Source organism: Strix uralensis, chromosome 3 (genome assembly GCF_047716275.1).
Source record: "Strix uralensis isolate ZFMK-TIS-50842 chromosome 3, bStrUra1, whole genome shotgun sequence".
Lineage (NCBI taxonomy): Eukaryota > Metazoa > Chordata > Aves > Strigiformes > Strigidae > Strix > Strix uralensis.
The window spans coordinates 51,426,804-51,449,963 of NC_133974.1; the positions used below are offsets into that span (position 1 = coordinate 51,426,804).

General features: G+C 44.4%; 1 protein-coding gene across 1 annotated transcript; it reads right to left on the reverse strand.

Annotated features, from left to right (window-relative positions):
* Positions 1–6,144: 6,144 nt before the first annotated feature.
* OSTM1 (osteoclastogenesis associated transmembrane protein 1) lies at positions 6,145–16,842 on the reverse strand. Its single transcript, XM_074862232.1, has 6 exons — positions 16,504–16,842; positions 13,207–13,321; positions 11,635–11,732; positions 10,142–10,306; positions 9,191–9,356; positions 6,145–8,883 (listed from the first exon to the last, which is right to left on the reverse strand). Exons 1-6 carry the CDS (start codon positions 16,831–16,833, stop codon positions 8,828–8,830), a joined length of 930 nt encoding a protein of 309 aa, XP_074718333.1. The 5' UTR covers positions 16,834–16,842; the 3' UTR covers positions 6,145–8,827.
* Between the last annotated feature and the right edge of the window lie 6,318 nt (positions 16,843–23,160).

Genomic DNA, 23,160 nt, shown 5'->3' on the forward strand with positions numbered 1-23,160 from the left:
AGGAGACTATCAACTGAAATAAGGTTGACAAACATGAACTAAAGACCATCTGGATGCTGAACTTGACCAAGTATTTTCAAAAATACCTTACAGTTGAAAAAGAAGGAATATTATTCAGAAATAATAAGTCTCACAGGAGCCCAAGTCCTGCATTCAAAGTAGCTTGGCTATTGGGATGCTACACTGTACTGTGGGCCAGTGGGTTTGACCACACTTCTGAAGGCTGGATTTGGACTCCCAAGTCACTAATGGGGACTCAGACATCCTAGCTGTTGCCTCGTGGATGCAATAGATGTGGGAAGAGCTGTCACAGGGTAAGATGCTTTGAAGTTGCAAGTGTAAAACCAGGCTGCTGGGCTTTGGCATGGCCCATCAGCAAGTCAGAGTCCAGCAGCTGCCCAGTGTGCGAAGATGCAGCAGCACTGCTGACAGCAGGCTGAAGCCAGAGGCTCCAGTCCCTCATGTTACCATGAATAAAAATCCAAAAGGCAGGAAGACCCATGCCTCCCAGAGAAACTACGCTCTGGCAGGTCCTGTAGCCTTTCAAGCAGTGAAAGACCCATTTTATTTAGAGAGCTTATAGCTGCTTTGCTAAACCGAAGGGTGTTGTTATATTTACTACATTTTTCATTCCTTCTCCTAACAGCACTGTTACCAGCAGATAACAGACACCATTTCTGGTGGGTAGTGAACCTCCTGCCAATGTCCTCTGGTAAGATGCTGCTGTAGAACTACACAGGGGAAGCTGGGTGCATGCCTTTTGTAGAGTGCAGCTGGCTAATATCATAAACAGGCGAGGTTGCCTTGGCCATGCCAGCCAACAGGCAAGCTAAAAGCCAAGGAAATTGTTCCAGGAACAAGAAAGAAAATAAAAGCTTAATCTTAGTAAAAATATAGTCCCTGAGCACTGGCAGGGTCAGGGTCAGATTGGGTTACGTGTTGTATAAGCCCCCGTTATACAAGCCAAGGCAGGGCAGGAGGCTTTCCCAGGACTATTCAATCCTGCTTTAACTTGCTCGGTTTCACTGTTGCTCCCTCATTCCTTCCTTCTCACTGTCCCTTCTCCTGATGCTTGCTTGGACATCAAACAGGTCAGTCCAAGTGCTTCCATGGTCATGATTTAGGAGAACACGCAAATCATTCGGTCTTTAAATAAAATATGAGTCTGGGAGCTTATGAGTGGACCTAAAGTAACTCATATGAGTGACCACAAAAGGCAGCTCCTTACACGCTGCTTATCTGTGTAACTAACAAAAACCCCGTATTAGGCACTAGGGACAGAGCCTGCTACAATGCAGAGCCATCAGACCCAGGGGCTGGATGCAAGCATCGCTTAGACCTGTGCAGTCTGGACAACAACAGCAAACAGTGCTGAGGGGACTCCTGATAATTGAGAAAAACATGTACAGTTTCATAGAAATAACATGACTGTTACTATTCATCCCCTGATCAACTTTAAACCAGCTGTTGAGGACACTCTTTTCCTCTTGAAGTATGCATGCTCCTCTCAGGGCACTCTATCCCATTCACCTTGAGATTCTGCTTTTCCATGAAGAAGTGTCATATCAGTGGTGAACTAATATCTTTGCCAACACTCACCAGCCCTGTCTTTGCATCCCAGTGCTCACCCTTCAGGCAGATGAAAGCATCTTCAGGCTATTTTTTCTTTTTTTTTTTCAGTGCAGCAATGCAAAAGCAAGGCTGATCCTTCTAACAGACTTCCAGAGTGCATTTCCTCCTCCAGAAATAGCTGCCTTCAATCCTTCAACTTTCCCTTTACCAGATCACTTTTGAGTCTCTGTTCTATCACCGGGAGAAAAGCACCATTCATCAGAAGAAATGATGCACTTTCCAGAGTCAGAACCACAACCTCCATTGGAAAATCTACTCCAGAACAGTGCAAACACTACTTTTGACATTTTTTCTCATTTCTACAGGTTTGAGTAATTGCTCTCAATTCAGCCCACTTCTGTAATACTATGAAGCTCATCTCTCTGGTTTTACTATTCTAAGTTTGACTCCAAGACCCTAAAAAACTGCTGAAATATATACTGGCAGCTCATCATAGTCTTCAAAAGAAATACAGCATTGCACTGCAAACAGAAAATTCACTGCAGTTTTTAGAACTATGGAGAATATATGGATGCCCTAACAAATACAACTTGCTTCTTAATGAACAAGAAGGGAAGGTAATTATCTAAGGCAGTCTTTTCATGACAGAGGGAAAGAACAAAACAGTAACCAAAACCCACTGACTTTAGAGACTCCCAGTTGAGGCTTGCCCCTGTAGTAGGAAGAGCACACAGTTTTACCTGGAGACTGAAGAGCTTAAACTTTTCAGACCTGTCCAGTATTACACAATAGAACAGACTTTCTATTATACATTATACAATACCAGACAGGTATAAAATACCTGTATCACTCTCATTTCCCTGACCCCTCCTAGAGACTCTTTTGATCTTCAGTCTTTACCACATCTATCTTAGGACTCTTGCTTGCAAAACCAAGACACCTGCTCCTTGCAGTCTGTTTCTCTTCCAGCACAGTAAACTGCTACTGTTTCAAATGCTTGGAAAAAAATTTTGATTTAAGTCCAAAGGAATATTCTGATTGCCAGTGGCTGTTCTCTCTGTCTTAACCTAGATCAGTTTGACATAAGCCATTTACTTCATGGTTAACCCCGGAAAAATCCTGCAGGGAATATAAATTCATGCATTAATCCTGCTCACCAGTTTGGTTCCACTTAGGTTTGGATGAAGGAGGTGCCGCATTGCAAACCCGACTCAAATTTACTGCTTCGAATGCTTTAACAAAACACCACTCTGGAGCCCTTTGTGATCCTCACACAAACTCTTTATTGCAGAGGAGAGAAAGAGACACCACTGTAAGTGCTGAGCATTACAATGAAACATAAAGCAGCATTAAAGTTGCTCCGTGCTTAATGCTGCAGTTTAAGCAGCTAATCTTGTTTCGGTTGAATGGCATGTTCATTACAGCAAATAAATCAGTAATGTGTAGGATTATTGAAGAGGAAAGACATATTAAACCAGTTTAGGGCATCATATTGATTTTTTTTAATTTTTTTTTTAGCGTCCAATTTAGCTTGGCGTTTTTCAACAGTCAGTTCTAATAAACACTTGTACAGCACAGATTAAGCAAGTGGGAATGCTGCCCAGAAAGAGTATTATGAATAACTTAAGGCACTGGTTTAATTGCAGCAATCCATGATACTTACTGTGCTGGCACCAGAGGGGGATTTTCAGTATTGAAAGTTAAAATTTCAACCAAGCTACTAGCGAGTTCAAAGAGCTTTCCAAAATTTTCACCTCAGATGGGAGTAAGGGAAGATTTCAGAATTCATTTCACTATTTAACTTATTTCCACAACTCATTATTTTTAAAAAAGAATTAGCAGTTTACTTGACACAACATTGTGTCCCTGCCGTCCTGCCACCCAGTTGGCCCTATTCTGCCTAGTCCCGTTTGCAAGGAAGATACACAGAAGTGAAAAAGCCCAAACCCAGTTCTCGCTTCAAGCAGCAGGCTCCTTTCAAAGCTATACTATTACTATCCTATAGAGTATTCCCATATTCCTTCCCCATAGCACCAGTTCCCTGGCACTATCCTTGCCACAGCTCAGAGAAAGGAGTAGGAGCAACTTGATCCAACTTTGCAGGTGGCCCTGCTTGAGCAGGGACTTGGACTAGATGACCTCCAAAGTTCTCAAAGTAGGAGTGACAGGAGAAACACAGTTAAAGCTTAGGTGAAAGAGCAAAGTGCTCCCCCATGTCAAATGGCCTCCCCTCAGCAACTCGTCTATGTCCATGTCCACTGATGACATTTGCAGTAAGCAAGCTCCCATCCCGCACACCATACACCAACACATCGAAGTAAGGATTCAGCAGGAAACAGGGGTGGCTAACTTGGTTTTTTTGGGGGAAAAAATGCAGCTTTTTCTTCTGTGTATAAGGCTGAAAGTAACAAAATCTCCCTGCAAAACAAAAACCTCCCTCTTCCCTCACCTCTAATCTATGCAAGGTATGAAGGTCCGTCTTCGCCCACTGCGCCTCTGGAGAAGCATGCGTGTTCATCAGTGCTCCCACACGCTCACTTTAGCCACCACAAGTCAGAAGCACCCCAGGCAGCTCCTCTGGCCCCAGAGCAGATGCTGGGGGCAACCAGTTTGGACCAGCACCATCTTTCAAGCAGAGCAGATGCAAAGAGCTGAAGCTGTGTGCCGTAGCAGAAGACACTGGTCTGACAGCTCCCTAAGCTCACACCCAATCCCAGGCACAAATCATTGCAGAAACCCTCCTGATGGCCAGCAGAGATGCTGGTATCTCTGTATTGAACACCTGTGCTTGGAAAAGGTTATCACACAACCACATCACCTCCTGTTTTCGTCCTTTACATGTTATTTCTGCCTTAGATTAGACCAGGGTCTCGAAGATAGCAACCGCATTTCAACTCTCAGCACAACACAAGGCTACTAGTTGCACAGGTAGCAAGAGACACTAGTCACAATGCTAGGGGAAGCAAGTTCCCAACTGCAGAATTTACTGGCTCCACTCTTTCAATGTATAACTTTTTACACTGGGAAAAATACAGAAAGTGCATCAAGATCAAGTTAAAACTGCTTACACCAGTCCCAGAAGGAAAATTCACAATAAAATATGAACAAAAATTGGTAAGTTACCCATACATTCTGATTAGGATCCTGTGCAGTGACTTCGCTAATCACACAGCTTATCATTCCAGAGAAACTCTACATTCAGGGCATGAAAACTAATGTATAAATTAGCAGAACTGCAAGAAGATTTGATGGTACTTGATTAACTGGACAGTAAGCACCAGAAACAAAACATTAGGAAACTGAAGCCATTTTGTGATTGTAGCAGGCATTTAATAAAGATGGAAAAAAGTAGCCATTGCACGAAAAACCCTATTTTTGGTTTGTTTTAAAGAAAAAGTACCCTGTTTAGTGCTAAACAGGAGTCCTCACTCAGGTTGGAATAGAACAGGAGTTTTGTAAAGAGCCTCTGAACCAGGATTACTTCAACACCACCCACAGCATCACACAATTCAGGTACCCTCCCAGAAGAAAGCAGTTGCTTTTAAGTAACTTGGAAGCAAGTCCCTGTTGCCATCCCACTACTTGCTCTCATTCCCAACCTGCACAGTCAGCCCACGTGAGTCCCATCACACACCAGTGGGGGACCTAGGCTCAGCTGCTCCATCTCCCTGCTACCAGTCCCCAACCTCACCTCCACCAAGGAGCCAGAGTCTCCCTTTCCCAGCTCAGCTGCAATCAAGGCCCCAGTTGAACCCCCTTTTACTCACAGTCTTTCAATCACCTGCGAACTTTAGCAGCCTCTCCCTCCAAAACACTTTGTTCCCAGTGTGCTTACAGACCCCCATTTCCACCCTCAATTACTCTCTGAGCCTCTGCTCCACTCACTGGGTAAATCCCCTGCTCTCCCCACTTGCCTTTCTCCTGTGCTTATTCCCTTTCAAGTCCCTCTCCCACACACTCAGGCAAGCAGAACCATTCCCAGTTTCCCAGCTGAAGCCGCACCTCACGCAGTGGCATTACAACTCTCCCAGCCTTCCTGGAAGCCCCTTGCAAGTGATGTCCTGAGATTTAAACTCACCATCGAGATATCCACATCCAACCACTAGTGCACAAGGCTACCACCATCAGGTGAGACACCCAGCTCTCTCCATGGTGAGGCACCACACTGCCATTTTTAAAGAAATCTTCCAGCTCAACAGCAATCCAACACCCTGCCTGCTGAAGCTGAAAGAGTGGCCAGTGCAGGCAACCAAAAGCCTCCCCACAAAGACCGCAGCTTATTCCCCACTAGCCTTACTCTCGCACACCCATCCAAGAAACTCCATTGCAACTAAACAGGAGCCTCTGCATATACTTCAGTAGGCTCTGAGTGAGCTAAAACTCCACCTTCTCTCAGCAGTTGCAGTTCATTTGTTCTGTAATTCAGTACAGCACTGCTCTGAAAACATCTTTCCAATGCTGTTTTCCTGCAAATGGCATAATGAGGAATAATAAGCAGGTGCTTCTGAATATAAACCTAGAACAGCAGGAGTATAAAACTACTACAAATGAAGCAATTAAGTCACCACACTGTTCATTGTTTATTGACAATCTTTATTAGAGCTGACTTTCCGTGTTTAGAGGTTTCCTAGTTAAGTATAAACATGAATCAAAGTGCTACCCCACAGTAAGAAATCTTTATTTGCACAAAAAGATACAAACAACTAGTATTTCAAAGTTCATCCTGTTTAGTACATATAATACCAAAAAGGCAAAAAATAAATCAAGATGAAAGACTAGCAGCAAAAGAATTCTAGTTCTCCTTCAACACAGTCTGTGTGCTTCCACATTTCTCTAGGAAATAGAGTATAAAGAGAATTCAATCAATTTATATATGAAATATCCTACCAAAAATATAACACTGTGTAAAGAAAGTTAGTAGTACAAAGTTTGGTGGGAAAAAAAAGGAGAAAATAGTAGATGCAATATTAAAAATCTCAAGTGTAAACTTTACTGCTGCTTTAAAATAAAAACCAACAAAAGTCACATGAGTATTTCCATTTGGCTTAGCAGGCAGGAAAATAAGAAAAGCTGATTTTTTTTTTTTTTTAATTTTTTTTAAAGTGCTTAACCACCATATCCAAAAGTAATGACTTTCAGACCTACTTAACATGAATGTGCTCAAAAAGCCACTGCTTACAGTATAAAAGCTGTCCTTCTGAAATGCTGCACATACAAACTGGCTTTATCTGCACGAATGAAAGATTGCTTTGAACAGCTCTCAATCATATGATGTCCCAAATCAATGTAATGCTATTAGAGTAGGCAGCTGAATAAGTCCCAGAAAGTTGAAGTTTAAGAATAATAGATATAAAAAAATAATCTTTTTTTTTTAAAGGCAGCATGCCTTTCCCAGCCGCAAAAAGGTAACTTTATGTAATAAGCAAGAGAAACAGAGTTTTACGTTATTGTTGTAAACTATCTAGAACAAACTGTTGACCTAGTAACTCACATGTTTAACAGAGGGAGATAAATACTTCTTACTGATAAAATACAAAAAGGCAATCATATGGGTGGGACTAACTGCTAACAGTATTTTACTTAGTATTAAACATACTGTCAACTTGACTTTAGAACCAACAGTATGTCCCAACTCAAAAAAAAACCCACAAAAAAAACCCCAAGAAAACCAATGACTTGAAGAGCTTTAAGACTGTTTTGTTACACTGTGATATATTTATTTGAGCCTTAGTGCAAAGGGAAAATTTAACATTGTAGGCTCCAAAGCAAGTCGAATACATAAAACTGCTTCATGGAGTTTTTTGACAGACATCAAGACACACAGATTGCAAGAGAAATTTCATTTTTTAGCTGTAATGGCCATTCATTTTCATCTCAAGGTTAGAAAACAAATTTTAAAATGGGAGCAAAGACTCTAGCATTCATTAACCTCAAGTACAGCTATAAATCATTTCAACCCCACCAGTCTCCTGAATCAGGACTAGCAAAACCAAACTGAACTGTTGGTATCGCCGCAGCCGTTGAATTGTGCCCACAGCCTGACAGTAGCGTTATCCATCCCCACAGTTATTGTATTAACTTATCCATCAGCTTTGGAATCCTGCAAGCTTGAATTTGTTTACATTCATCTATTTCACAGGCCCAATTTTTTTATACTATTTCTTGAAAGTCATCAATTCCAAACACAGTATCTTCACTGTCCTTCAGGACAGTTTTTAAGTTAGAGAACCCTCTGGTTCATTTACCAGTAAAACACATTATCTAGAAAAGGTAACTTTTCCCCTACAAAATTCCTCCGTATTAAGCCATAGCAAGCTCTAGACCAGGAAATTCAGCATCTCCAGTGACTGGACTTTACCGCACTTGTCCACAAAAAACAAAAAAACAACCATCTTCATAATTAAAGCGGAAAGGAAATAACACAACAAACAGACAAACAGTGAAGCATCCAGTTACCTAAGCAGACATCTAAAATAAGCCTCTGAAAATGTAACATTTGAAAAGCAATTATTTTAGTGGTTAAAGTGTGCAAATGACTAAATATGTTGCCTGTTTCTGAGAACTGAATACTGTAGTCATCAATGATTACTGTTCAAGTCTAGCACTGGCAGTTCTGTTGCTTTTGTTGCTGGCTTTGGACATTATATATTAGCACTTTCTCTGAATATTTCATGCTCTTTGCCTTATTTTTTTTTTTTTTTCCAACAGATATCCTGACTTTGGAGTAGCATAGGAAAGATGGGAATGTTTTCTTTTTTATAGGTCTTCTGTCCATCTCAAGGATGGTGAGACTGAGTATTAGGTGGAATTAAACATAACGTTTCAAGCAGGAACATCAAATATTATTTCAAGTTTTGTCTATGAAAACCACCTCAAAAAGATTTAGAATCTCAGGTTTCTATGAAACAAATACGATAAATATGGAAAAATACCATGCAAGGAAAGTGTAGTTATTCTATGAGAAGTACAAAAGCTTAGAAACAGAAAAACACCAGCTTTAGCTCGAGATTATAAAAAAAAAAAAAAAAAAAACACCACAGATTTTTCAAAACCAGAGTCCATACAGTGTCACACAGCCCTGCCTTGTCATGTTTGTTAATATCCTCGCTTAGAAGTCAGACAGCATTTTGTTTAACTTGTGTTGCTCTGTATCATTACACTAAACCATAATTAACTCCTCTTTTGTGCCGGCCTCATTCCAACACAATTGTACCCACTGTATACCAGCAGCAGTTCTCAGGTTTTGTTTTGCAGCTCAGCTGTATTTTTCTTGGATGTTCACAAGACTGGCATTTGACTGGATGCGCTTGGCTAGAAAGGGAAAAATTATATGAAAATTAAACACAAAGAATTCCACAAAACTAGTCTCTCCACTCCCTCTATTTATCCGACACAGACTTGCAAACAGCTTTCTGTTCACGTCCAGAAACTTTAATGAAAAGATATGGCTGAAGCTCTTTACTACCCTTCTTGAGGGGACAGCAGCAAACTAATAGTCGCTATTAGTGCCGTCAGCACAGCTGCAGGCAGATCTGGCTGGGCCCCTTCTCCCACAAGAGCCAAGCGAGTCCCTGGCACCACCCAACTCTAACAGTGAAATGCCAGCACCATCACTTACGCAAAATGAGTATCCGTTTCTTCTGCTTTGAGTGAAGGAAGCTACTAAGATAAAAAACAATAGGTAGGAAGAGAATAAAGGATGAAACTGCAATCACTGGGACTGTATCACTGCAGGGAACTGAGCAGTTGAAAGTCCTGCTCCAAAGCTTCCGAGTGATGTTCATCTAAAAGAGAAACATAAGCAAGCCATGAAAGTGAGCACATCCATTTCTGCTGTGCAGCATGGCAAACACTCAGGCCTCAAGACATTCAAGTGTTCAAACATGACCTCAGAAAACTACACTTTAACAGATCTCCCCGAAAAAGCCAGCAAATCCCTGGAAATATACAAATAGACAATTTAAACAGAGCCAAGATTTCACATCAAAACTTTCACAAGTTTCAAAAACATACTCAGATACACTGTAGACATTGCCACATGCCTATTTCCCAGAGAACTCGCTGACAGCCTGTGGGGACAGGGCTAATCCCATACTTTCAACAGCACTCCTTCTGCCCAACCACTTAAAAACCCACAATATAACAAAGCTTTTTCCAATCATATGTCACCAATGCTGAGGACCCCTAGAAACAGCTGCTGTAATAAGGAATCAATTATTACACCAGCTAGAACAATAGCAGTGAAGCTTCACATTAAAAGCCAGAAAATTAAGAGTTGGCTTTGGTTTTTTTTTAAATCCATCCCCTTCACAGGAACAAGAAATTAAAGTGCAGCTACTCAAACTGGAATGCACTCAGGTGATCAGGAGCTTCAGTCACGCTCCTATTGCACTGACTGAGGAGAGGACAGCCCCACCAAGCTAACTTCTCCCCACGGGACATCAGCCTGCCAAAGGCACTGCCACTCGTACTGTCCCACACAGAAAGGGAAAAGGCAATCCCTAGCAAGACTAGTGCAAATAGCTCAGATTAATAAAGACTTCCCTGATGAGTATTAATAAATACTTACTGCATCTTCCACATCGATACACAAGTGGGCCGAGTGCCCAGACTCACCACCTTGCCTGTTCATCCTTTGCAAGTTGTTATACAGGTCATTCAACTTTTTGTAGGTTTCGTTGCAGTTTTTACATACTTCTGTGTAGTTATTTGGTGACAAATAGATGGTTTGTCCCTAGGGTTATAAAAGAGCATTCACACAGAGTTTTAGGGCATTATAAAAAAAACTTGAAAACTAGAGTCAAGTTTGAGCCAAAACCCAGATTTCTAGCATCCTAGATTGAGTAGAGGCCTAGACAGACAACTCACATGAGAATGCAGGGGGAAAAGGGACCAATTCTAATTCACTAAGGACAGGATTTGTTTCCCGCAGATTACGTACCTCAAACTGCTCCCTGAACTAGCAGCTTTTTTTTTAAAAAAAAAACCACTTATTTTTAAAGTACCAGTTGCCAGAAGGAGAAAAAGAAATTACTAGTAATTAACTGTTATTCTGGAGCCAGAGATCAAGTTCCTTAATGCTGTGTTTTGGTGTTCGTTTGCCCGTACCTAACACATAACTGTTGTTACTGCTGAGCTGTACTGACAGGGACAGACTTTGCCATAGTAAGTAATCATTTTCATTTGTGGCCTTCACCACCCCTGAATGCAATACAACACACTTGAAAGCAAAAGTACAATCTCTAAAGATATTCCAACCCAGTAATGGTTGTATCAGCTACCACTGACCACAGGGTTAAGTTCTAGCTCAGACACTTGAACTGATCAATAGGCCAGTCCACACTGCTCCCAGCCAAGGCCTATAAAGGCACATTTCCTAGTAATCATTAATAATAATTTAAAAAAGCAGGCAGTTTCCTCAGATATTGTCTCATACCTAACATTTCCCATTTTTACCACTGAATGATCCCAGAACTCGGTCAGTTTCTGATTAAAATTGAACACATGCAGTTTCTTAGGTTATTTAGGGCATTTTCTTTGAAGACAATTACCACATTTATTTCACTATGTGAATTACATTGCCTTTTCAATACAGACAAACTGTGTCTACCCACAATTTTACTAGTCAAAACAACTGTTACAATGATTTAAGGTACGGGTTCTTCTAAACTAGTCTATATTATCAAAAGGGTGTTTAAAGATTGAATTGTTAAGTCAAAAGACAACAGTTCTCCAAAGAGGCAGAAAAAGAGACTTGCAGCATGCAGACATGCTGTTTCTTACTATATAATTATCAACTATTGTGAATTCAGAAATTTTGATGTGAAGTAGCACTGCAATTACATACAAAATGAAGTCAAGGTGACTATCAATTAGAATTAATTTTAGGCTCTCAATTTGTAAATATCTGCATTTTACAGATCATTGCTTTATCTGCCTAAAATTCACAAACTCACCAGCAGTTTATTTGCCTAATACGTATCTGCGGTTTATTCAGCATAAATAAGATTTTGCTAGCAATTAGAGGATTTAGTGCTTCTCTTAAACACACAGCATAAATACCTGAAGGTTATGTTCAAAACATGTCAGAGATTTATTGAATAAATCCAGGAACTCTACAGTTGAATTTGATAATCCCTCACTGCTGTTCTTTAAACAATCTGTCAAAGAGAAAGAAAAGCATCAGGATATTGTAATTTCTAACATCTCAATAGCCAACAAGCCCCCCAGACACTCCACTCCTGCAAAAAGAGCTCTCGACTATAAAAGACAGGTCTAGTCAACACTGTGGTTTCCTTATCTGCCTGCCATTGATGTCTTAGACCTGCTGACCTAACTCTTCATCGAGAACATATTTCAGAATTAATTGTCCTTGATTAAGTGAAAGATGAAGACTATCATCAAGAGCTTTCTGAAGAGGGGGTCTGAATTATCTTTGGACTTTAAGATAAAACAAGACATTACTTTTATTTCCTACCCTGCAAATCTGGCTTTGCCCAGCAACAGTAACAGCCATTATGGGAAAGCAGAAGCACCAGCAGTGGAGATGAAACAGAGAGCATCCAGGAAACAGCTCGACCATGAACACAACAGCAGAATCAGAGTGTAGGTTATTACTGTTTAAGAAAAGAGCTGACCATTTCGCCAGCTTTGAGGGGACATCTGGGACTTTCTTCCCAGTCATAGGCTTAACCCTACCATGTTACAGCTTCCATCCATTCCACCCCACTTCAGGTGCTCTAACCAGACAGACCCTGGAAAACAACAGTGGTTTGGGAAATTAGATGTTCACCAATAGCACCGTGAGAGCAAGCCAACATCCTAGAAGAATCTCCTGAAAGAAGGAAGCACTGTCAGCGTTGAGGGTGAGCATTCAGATAGACACTGGGCAGGCAGCACACAGGTTACAAGCTAAGCATGGCAGGACAACACAGTCCAGCCCTCACAAATGAAAACAAACTCTTCCGGGCTCTCAAGGGGCTCTGCAGCAAACCCAGCATCTTTAATACTCAACTCCATGGTGCTATTCCCACTGTTTGTAGTGCACCTATTAGCGTAGGGTCCCACTTCCCACACCAGGGCAACGGCAAAAAGCCACAGTTTAGCTGTAAGCATGGCACAGCAGCACAGAGACAGTGAGATACAGAGAGAGAGACTTGGACACCCTCCACCCATAAAGTGAAATCAAAAGCATGGCTGTGGAGGCAGATACTGTTCAACATGTAAGCATCCCAGAGTTACCAACTTCATTAACAAGGAAAAGTTTCTTATGTAAGTTTTTTTTAAAAAATAGGAAGATGAAGAAAAACAGAAGAAACCGCAATGAAGCTAAGGAAAGTCTCCAGCAAGGTCTGTAGAACACAAAGAACACTAGCAAGACTATACTTTGAAAGAATAGTCTAAAAGAAATATTTATACAACAACTAAGTTTTCTGACAAACTAGTGCCCTCAGATTTTGGCAGTATCCCTTACAGAACAAAAAGCTCTTGTATCCTTCAGTGGAGTGGCTCTAATTTAGGATTTTTGTGTTATCTACTGACTGTATTTAAACACACGCATACAGTTCTGATCTGTGCAAATTTTTGGGGCTAAGTCATAGCAGTAGCATGAAAGCTGCAGAACGAGTCACATACTTGCACAGTTGGCTGCCTCCCAGGTTTCGTTAAAGAACTCCGAAAGGGTCACAACTATCTGCAGCCTGTCTGAGGTCAAGATGCTTTTGGCACAATTGTGGCTCTCAGAAGAATTCTAGAAGAAAGAGGAAACAACAAAAAGACCCAATCAAGTGTTAAAAACACAAAGGGAAAATTTTGAAACCTATTTTAGGCAAGCACAGCTAAACAATCACAACACATCACGTCGATACTTCCAGAATAGGCAGAGCAGAATTGACAGAACAATAAAAGTCTTTTGATCTTCCAAATCATACTAGGAGCAACACAGCTTACTGCACATGACCTCTGAAGACCTACTAGGACTGCATGCAAGTCAGTCAAAAATACACGACTGCCAATGAAAAAAAAAAAAAAGGCAAGCAGAGACACAGGGCCCTCTCTGCCAGGTAGCTCATAGTCATCCATTTCTGGGCCGTTGCCCCAGGAGCCAGCACAAGGCATCTGCAGCCAGAGAGGAGGACAGGGTCGTTCTCATTAGATTGAAGGAATATTTGAAGGAACTGAACCAGTGGACTGGCCTCAAAACAAACAGGAGAAAACCTCCAAATGCACTGTACCAACCTACTGTATCAGCAGCAAACTTCTCCCCCTCCCCGATGCAGCAATACCAGGAACACAGTCCTCTGCAAAGTGGTGCCTGCAGCCATTTCCCCAAGCCTACGACCAGGCTGGGCTCTCGTCCCTCCCGGACATAGGTACCAAGCTCATCTATCTTAGCGAGCCACCCAACGCACCCCATCCTCAAAGCAGGCACTGGCACAACTCTTACAGCAGCTTATTCTGTGGACCATGCTCATAAAAAAAAAAAATGCAGAGCAACTACGCAAGCAGTTACAGAATAAACAGGAAGTATCCCTATCAGAATTCAGAATGTTTTTCTCCTTCAAAGCTTTATTTTCTCACTCAAATCACTAATACAAAACCATGACCTCCAGTCAGCTGACTCCTGTGCTCTAGCTCCTGGTTTCTGGCTGCTAAATTGACTTAAGCACTTCTCAAAATTGCCAAAGCTGCCAAAAGCCTCTTTGATAAGTGACGTGGGACATACAAGAAAATAATCTCTTTAATGAGAAACATGTTCCTTAGAGCTTTATGAGAGATTCAGCTTCCACCTCTCTTTTTTTAAAACAGGTTTATTTTTTAAATAAGAAGTTTCCCTTGGAGATTCAACTGCAGAAGTTGAATATTGCCACATCTGGTAACTCCTACATTCACCCACTTTCATTTCTACTAACTTACAAACAGATATGCAAGAAAGTTGTATATGCAGGAAACTCTCTGGTTGCTTCATGATAGCCTTTAACTGTGAAACCTCCTCACCAGCTGGACTCATGAGTGCAAAAAAGCACTTTCAATCCAAAACTGAATCAAGTAAACCCATATCATTCCTTAAATATGTTTGCCTAATTTATTCTTTAATTAGCCGAGTGAGGAGGATTTTACATTTCAGAGATGTCCAAAACTTAACTTGGCTGCTTCTTTCACATGGCACTATAACTATTGTAGGATGGCGAAGATAAAAACATCAGATATCTGATTACTTGTGATCACTGATTGAGGTTGCAAGAGGTCACCTCCTTTATTTATTTGGCTAGATAATCCATGCACAGAAGGAAAGCCAAACACTAATGCAGATGTTTCTTCCAGACCACATAGTGGACCAGTCACCCCAGGCTGCCAGCACACAAGCACAGCAGCTGCAATGAGTTCATACATATTCTAGGTACTGGGATATGTTTGGCAACCTAATCCTAGCCAGAACAACATGCTGAAAACACCCAAGAGAATTACATACACAATTTCTCACTTCCACATTACCTAGTCACTGGCATGAAACAGCTTCCCTATGAGAAACAGACCACAGGTTTGCAAACTAAAACACAAGACCAATGGCCCTGGCAAGGACAAATATCAAATGAACGCCCATGCGCTTTTCCAATACAAGCCCTGGGGTGGTGAGGGGAAACAGGCAGACAACGCAACAAAACCAGAAATACTTCTTCACATGACAGATAACTAAGCTGTGAAGTGGTTTGCAGCAAGACACTGCGGCACCAGAAGTTTACCGGGGCTTCAAGAGCAGCAGATTTTTCTTGTCAATGGCAATTCTAAATAGATTCAGAAATCCCAAAACTAAAGCACAATCCAGGGGACACACTGCTAAAAACTTGCTCTCTGCTTGTACTCTTACCAGGGCACCCACTTCTAGCCATCATCAGAGAACAGACAAAGGTCCTTTGGTCCGATCTGCTATTGCCATCCTCGTATCATCCCAGGGACTTTTACAAACAGATAAACTGGATGAGAACACGCAAAACTAGTCATGAACCACCTCCAACACTACAAAATGAAAAAAAAAAAGATGATCAAGCGTCTGGAGGATGTAAACAGAAGACCCAGCTTCAGTCAAGGTTTCCCACTGGTGGGGTCCAGAGACTCCAGCCAACACTCAGGACTTTAGTTTGCTGCCACACACTCCTATCAGTTTTGGAGCCAAGAACACTGTGACAGGGCTCCCCACAGATGATGTACATCACTTGACACTGCTTCAGAGACCACCAATTTTCCAAGAAGGGCCAGGCGACTAAGCTCTGGCTGTGTTCCTCATTAGTGCTATACAACAATCTGTGAGCCAGAATGCTACTTTAACCATTGCTACATCAGCAAGAACAACTCAAGTTTTTCCACTTGCACTGAGGAGCAAAGCTTTTTCTGCAGGTGGAGCTACTTGCCCCAAACCATGCCAGGAGCTGGCTGCATGGACCACACCACAACACCAGGCAGCCAACAAATGCTCCCAACCTCTGCTGAAACGCCTTACACACCCGGTGGGGCTTACTGCCTGGGAACTGACCTTCGCAGGATTGAGATCCGCTTACCCAAAACATGGGTGCCCCGCTGAGCACGTTAGTGTCACAGGTCACAGCACCAGCCACACCCAGGCCCGGCCTAATAACACACCTCTCCTCACCCTCCACGCAGGACCGGGGTGCAGAGCCGGAAGAGACACCGGCCGTCACGCCGCAGGGAAGGGCGAAACAGGTGAGACCCGCCTGCCTTCCCGAGGACCCCATATCCACTTGCGTACGGCCCAGCTACGCTGGGATACAGAACTTATGTGACTGGAAGCCTCAAGGAAAAAGCCCAGGCCCCCCCAACCCGGCACCAGTGCGGGCAGGGCCGCAGGCTCGCCCCCGCCCCGGGCAGGCTCGCAGCCCCCCTCGCTCGCCCGCCCGCCCGGCCCCGCGGACGCACCCCGACGGCGCGGGCGATGTTGCCGTACTGTGCGAGGAGGTGGCGGTAGTGGCGGTGGCAGGCCTGGCAGAGCCGCACCGGGCGGGCGCGGCGGCCCAGGCAGCCCGTCAGCGCCGCGCTGCCCTCCGCGAAGGCGGCCAGGAGGCGGCGGCACTCGGGCTCCAGCTCGGGCAGGTCGCCGGGCAGCCCCGCGCCCCACAGCTCCTCCGCCAGCGCCTCCGCCTCGCCCAGCGCCTCCAGCGCCAGGGGCCGGTGCGCCTCGCCGGCGGCGGGGCGGAGGGCGAGCGCCAGGGCGGGCAGCAGCTGCAGCAGGCAGCGCAGCGGCGCCATGGCGGCCGCGCCGAGGAACCGGAAGCGCCGCGCTGAGGAACCGGCCCGCCTCCGCCGCGGGGAGCCGTCGCCCATTGGCCGAGAAGGGGAGGGGAGGGGAAAGGGGCGGGGCCTGAGCGCGAGAGGCGGGAGGGGCCGCGACGGCGACGGGGGGGCAGCGATGGCAGCGGGGGCGGCGGCGGGGGTGGCGTGGCCTTTTCCCGGGTCCGGGTGTGGGCAGGGGGCTGTCCTGCCCGGGGGTGTACCTAAGTCGGGACACATTCCGCTCCGCTCCACGAGGAGCGCGGTTTCTGTGCCATGTATTTCAGGTAACACTCTCTTCATCCGGAAAGAGGACTTAAAAGTATCTGTCATATGGAAAGTGACTTTGAAATATGCTGAAAATACAGCAACAATTGGAAAAAAAATCCCCAAACCAGAGAAAAAGTTGATGAGGGAGGAACAAGCCACATCTTTCTGCAAACAAAGTATTTCCCATGTTTCATCTCAAGCTGGAGCCCTTTATTGGTACCTGGCCCCAAACCTTCCCATGGCCACTTCTGCATAAAGCCCCAGTCACCAAAGGAAAACTCTTCCCAGAGTGGGAGGAGTGAGTACAGCAGCAGGTAACCCCCTCAGCAGGGGCTGTAGTGCCAGGCTGTCTAACACCTCCTCTGTCTGGCAGGACCCTGACCCCGTGCCCGTCCCATCTGTCTAAGGCCCTTTCCAGCCATTTCAATGGGCTTTTGACCAAGTCTGGGTGTCTTAGTGCTCTGGTCAGACACACATCAGAGAGACAGAGCAGAGCCCTGCAACTCCCTGCCACGGTGCCTTTGGGAAGAACAGAGCCAAGCGGGAATGGCCCCATCCGCTTCTTGTGGCTGATGTGGTAGCGTGTATGTGGCACTGGTGGCGGGAGGCAGTGCTGGCTGACGGTGGCGTGACGGTTGTGGCTGCTGCCGGGAGTTCAGTGCTGCCCAAAGCAGCTCCCCGTGCACCCAGCTGTACCCAGCTCCACCAGCTCCATGTCACCTGGCCCACCTGGAGTTAGCTGGTGCCACTCGTGCAGTAAATGTCACAGCATGGCAATGTCCAGGATGGATTTGTGCTGTCAGGTGAAAACACAACAGCAAAGGTGATGATAAAGGTGCCATCAGGCAGGCAAAACACGCCCAACAGAGAGCATCTGACTGCTCTGAGTGGGCTGAACACCTCAGCTCTGAAGAAATGGCTTTCAAAACAATGGATGAAAACAAATGAAACCCACGTCACAGGTATGACACAGAGAAATGATAGAGTGTGGTCAAAAATGTACCAGATTGCCTGTACTTGCAAATTGATCAGAGTGAGGGCCCTGGTTTGGGTGCCAGACCTTCCCTGAGCCCTGCTGCCCTGTCTCCAAGCATGCCTCGTCGAGATTTTGGCTGTGGCCCGCCAATACCCACCCCGCACAGCGCCTGCTGGTTCGGGGACCGCGTCTGGCATGGCCACCGCCCTTGGACGCCTGAAGCTGCTTAGCAGGACGCTTGCGGCCGGGTGACTCCAGGGCCAGAGGATGACCCCCTCGGTTAGTTCACTAGCAGGGGTGCAGCCTAAATCCCGAGAAACTTTTGGGCAGCACCACGCCGTCAGCCGCAGCCCCAAGACGGGGACAGGGGCCACTTGCCGCCCTGAAGCGACCCTCGAACGAGGCCATAGAGCCTCGTTTGCCCGGCGCAAGAGCACGGGGGGGCCCCCCACTGCAGCCCCACCCGCCCGGGGCTGGCCGGCGGGCAGGCGGGCGGGCAGGCAGGCAGGGGCGGCACGGCCAGCCTGCCCGCATCCCCCCAGGAGAGGGCAGCAGCGCTCCCGCGCATCGCCCCGCCGAGGGGCGCGGGGGGCTGCAAAGGGCCCTCGGCGTGTCCCACACCGCCCCGACAGCATCTGCATCCCCGGGGAGCGGTGGAATAGACGCCCCAGAGCAGTCGCTCGCCCTCTCCACCGGGCTCTCCCTCCCGTGGGCCTGCACGGGCACCGGGAGGACCGGCTGTGGGGGCAGAGCTGCGTCTTCATCTCCGAGGGTCAAGGGGGACGCGTTTTCCCACGTCTTGAGAGAGTTAAATATGCTCCTGAGAGAGAATGTGTTTTCCTGCGAGTGGAAAACTAGTTTTGGGGCAGGGGGGGAGGGAAAAAACGGGGAGAAAAGGGAAAATTTAAAAAATTAAAGAGAGGGAAGAAAAAATATAAGAAAAAAATGAAAATAAATATAAAAATAAAAAGTTAAAAAAATTAAAATTAAAATTAAAAAAGCATAAGAGTTTCAGATAAAATCTCTGAGGCATAACTGGAATATAAACATTTCTGGCATTAATAATCACATTGCTGCAGACGTCTAAGGAAGATGTCTTGTCATGAAGTACTTCTCCTTTTTATCAATAATAAACAATAATCAAAGCAAAATTAGAAAGTCACTAACTTTTTCAGCTGTAGTTCAGAAACAGGGCCTGAAGAAGGCATGGGCCTCTTCTCTGATAATAGATGAATTTTGTTACTAGGCAGAAACCAGCATTTACCCTAACTGACAACTCAGCTGTCAGGCAAACTTGCTTAGTTTTCTTTATACGAGCGGTGCCATTACCTTTTTTGCTCAACCTCATCAAAGGGGTTGTACTCACGACTAAAGCAAGCAGGATTTGGCCTTGACCAGCAAATCTCAGAAAGAAGTCTTAGAATAGCAGAAGTCTTGTGTGATTATATAGTCCTAATTATTCCTGAAAACACATTCAAGAATTTCAATACCTGCCCTGACTACAGGAAAAAATGTGTATCACTCAGCAGAAGGAAGAGTCTTACCTTAACAGTGTCGAAACAGAACACAGCAAATGAAAATTGATTTCCTCTGCCATCTCGTTGGATTTGTGGAGATGGCAGTACAAACCAGGGAAAATGAGCAGTTTAAAGCTGATTCTCCCCTCTGTTTGTCTCCCTGTTGCCTTTAGTGCTCTTTCTCCTGATTCATACCACTGTGAGCTGAGAACCTAACCCTTTTTCTCAAGTTTGCTTGTTATCTTCCAAGGGTGATGGCTTGGATAAAGTCATCCATTCAGGAGCCAAACCAAAGGGCTGGAAAAGGAGGGACAGAGTGTAAATGTCAAGGCAATGCCAGAAAATGAAGCGATAACCTGAATGTAAGGAATAAAGAGGAAAAGAAGTCAGGGATGTCTGGGAGACTGGATGCTTGGGGAGTGCGATGGCCTCAGGAAGGGAGTCTGGGGCAGACAGCAGCTCAGAGAGAAGGAGGAAAAGGGAGAAGGGGCTCTTCCTCCCAAGCTGAAACTGCTGCCCGGGAGACAGACTGCTCATCATCTGCAATAGGGGCCAGCAGGGGCAGGGAGGTGTGAGGGTTGTCCACGGACAGGTGTCTCTGGGGTTGTGGAAATGGCAATCATTTTTTAATCTTGACTAATTTCATTGCAAAGACGGCAAAAGCTCAACATGAGCAAAGGATCAGCGTATTATGTCTTCCTTGCACAACCATCCCCTGCCTATGGAAAGCTTTTCTTCCCCATCTCCACCAAGTCCTGCGGGTCCCTATTAATTCAAAGGGCCAGTGCTGGCTCCTTCCTGTGCTGTCGTGGCTGATGTCAAAGCCTAACAGTGGGTCACCCAATTCAATGACTGTTTTCCAGACTCCACAGAGCATCAGAAAGCAGTCCAGAAGACAGTTGCACACCAGTAATTAATTAAGGGCATGCACACATCCCCATCATACCCAAGAAAATGAACTTGTGAGGAAATAAATGTTAAATAAATTATCAACATGTTGACGCACTTTTGGTTAGTTGCAAGTGAAATTCATCCCGACAATACTGTACAGCAGTCTGAGCCAATTCTTATTTTCAGAAGATTATGTGAGCTTTGTTTAAAAATGATTGACAAACACTTGTCTAGCTGCACTATTTCTGACCAGCCTGAGCCACTGTGCGTTTTAGCACTGTCCCGTTGCAGCATTATTTTTCTATGTGCATAGTAAAGAATATGAAAGCCTTTTCACTCAGGGCAAGAACATAGAATCACATCTGCAATAAACCACAAAGAATGAGCAAAATAGCAAGTCAGGGGGGAAAAAAAAAAAAAAAAAAAGCAGTTGATTTACAATCATTTCAGTCTTTAATTCAGAAGAACCCCAAGATTTATCAGCGGCTTTGCAAATCAGATGCCAAATCCCATTCTTCAGCCTCAAGCCCTTGGGAGCAATAACGCTGCATTGGCTACTAGGGAATCAAGGAAGGTCAGACACTTGAAATGTGAAGATACACTCATGAACATCATTCTCTGGGTGAGCACAAGAAACTTACTATCACCAACTAAAACTTCTGGAATTTTAGACTAACAGAAAATGGCTGTCAGTGCCTCACACAGAATGCTTTTTAAGAAACACTCTGCAAATTCAGGGTTTATTCCCTGAATTACCAGATGGAATGAGGAAGGACTAATAGCATCAAAGTTTTCCAAAGAGCTGTTGACTGGATTTACTGTGCCTGACTGGCCAACTCGACCAGGATCTGCAATGTGTTCGTCTTGGTCAGTTATGTGGCAAATTGTGAAGCAGACGATTTGTTCATCTAATCCAAACCATCAGGTTCTCATTTTGGAGATTCATGAACCTCCTCCATGTCACAGTAAGGTTTAATCAGAGTTAGATGCCATCTAGTACATCCAGCTCCTCCTTATGACTAGCTGGTTCACTGGAGGGGGGGCTGAACCTCCACCCAACTTCCTCAAGGGATCAAAGGTTACTTTCCTGACCACCACTGTCCCCAGAGACCTAGCCAGGACTCACCTGCATTTTTCCATAGCCACCTGCTCCTACAGCTATTGTAGCCTTTGGTGGATACTCAGGCCACCTTCAGCCAGAAGGAGCTGGGTGGAGGAGTCTTGGATACTGCCCTGTCCCTGGGGCTAAGGTATCAGAAGGAACTAAAGTGACCTGTGATGGTGAGCCAGAAAGCCAGCAATAATTTTCCTGTTTCCAAACAGATATAGAGAGAACACCGAGACAGGCCATCCATCAGCTAGCGCTCTTCTTTATTTAGCACCATTTCACTTCTGAAAAGGGAAAACAACCTCACATCTTCATATACAGGTTTTTATTTTCTGTAAGCATATAACAGTGTAATAGCTTGAGAAATCACAGATAATGCCATATGATCTTTGCTTAGACCTTAAATGTTTGCATATAATACTCCCTATGCATCCAATGCACAGAGAAATGTTATTTCCATGCACCTGTCAGAATTTTTGCTGTGGAAAGGAAAAAAAAAAGTACATTATCTTTTTAGAATCATGACTCGAAAAAATTAATTGACAGCAGGCAATCATGCCAGTCTGAAAAGATCCAGCTTGAGATAAGTTTAGGGGATTTTTTCTGTTTGGTTTTTTTTCAGAATGCTGCATTTGAGCAATTGAATGATACCACATTTAAGGTCCTGGGTGGCATGCCATTTCCTTACTCATATGCATCTAATTAAGTCTTAATTGTGCCATTCGTTATGAAATGAAAGAAGAGCTGTTAAACTGGATATCTTTCATGGCAGTAAAACAGGATGAGACTGATTGAAATAGTTAATGTATAGAAAAAGAACAAAAGTATGCAGTGGGGAAAAAAAAGACTTTTGAAGATAATGATGTTTAAAACACAGCAGAAACATTAAAAGCAGCATAATAGTGAGATTACCACAAATAACTTCTTGGTCAACACAAATAGTATGAAAGGTACATTCTTTTTATAGCTCACTGGAGTGTGGATGACTGTCCATGCTCAGAAATACCCAGCGAGCCAAATTCTGCTTTTAGTTACCCTCGTGTCAGTGTAGTATCGTCCTGGTCTCCTCTTCAGAATGAAGCAACCCAAAACTGTTCTCTTTTGTACAGATTGTTTCTTGCTACTTGTATTGCCACAGAATTTTATCGAGTTCCCAAAGCACAGGCCTAAAACACTGCTCATAAGGGAAGAGAATGGCCAGGCTTCAGCAGACATTGGATCTGCTTGTGCACCACCCATCAAGTTTCACTCCTTGTATTGCAGCCCCCCTCCAGACGGATCAGTGGAGGACACCCCCCCAGCAGTCCCACAGAAGCAGGAATCTTTCCCTCCTGCACACACATGGCTGGGATTGGAATGGTGGTGCAGGAGCTGATGTGAACATCTGAACTAATCACCTGAGCTAAGGGAGAACATTTTGACAGGTGTCTTCGCTTCAAATACATCTGTCCTGGTGAGTTCTTTGCTTTACATCTCTTCTTTGCATTGTACCTAGATACTTCCTTTGACCCTCAGTAGTAGAAAATGATCTATTTACTAATATA

Bases quoted from the DNA above. Each gene is read 5' to 3' on its own strand.
- OSTM1 (XM_074862232.1), bottom strand. From the start codon at position 16,833: ATGGCGCCGCTGCGCTGCCTGCTGCAGCTGCTGCCCGCCCTGGCGCTC. The intron at 11,733-13,206 runs GTATGTGACTCG...TCTCTTTGACAG, and splicing joins GGAGGCAGCCAACTGTGCAA to ATTGTTTAAAGAACAGCAGT. The intron at 9,357-10,141 runs GTAAGTATTTAT...TTTCTCTTTTAG, and splicing joins GTATCGATGTGGAAGATGCA to ATGAACATCACTCGGAAGCT.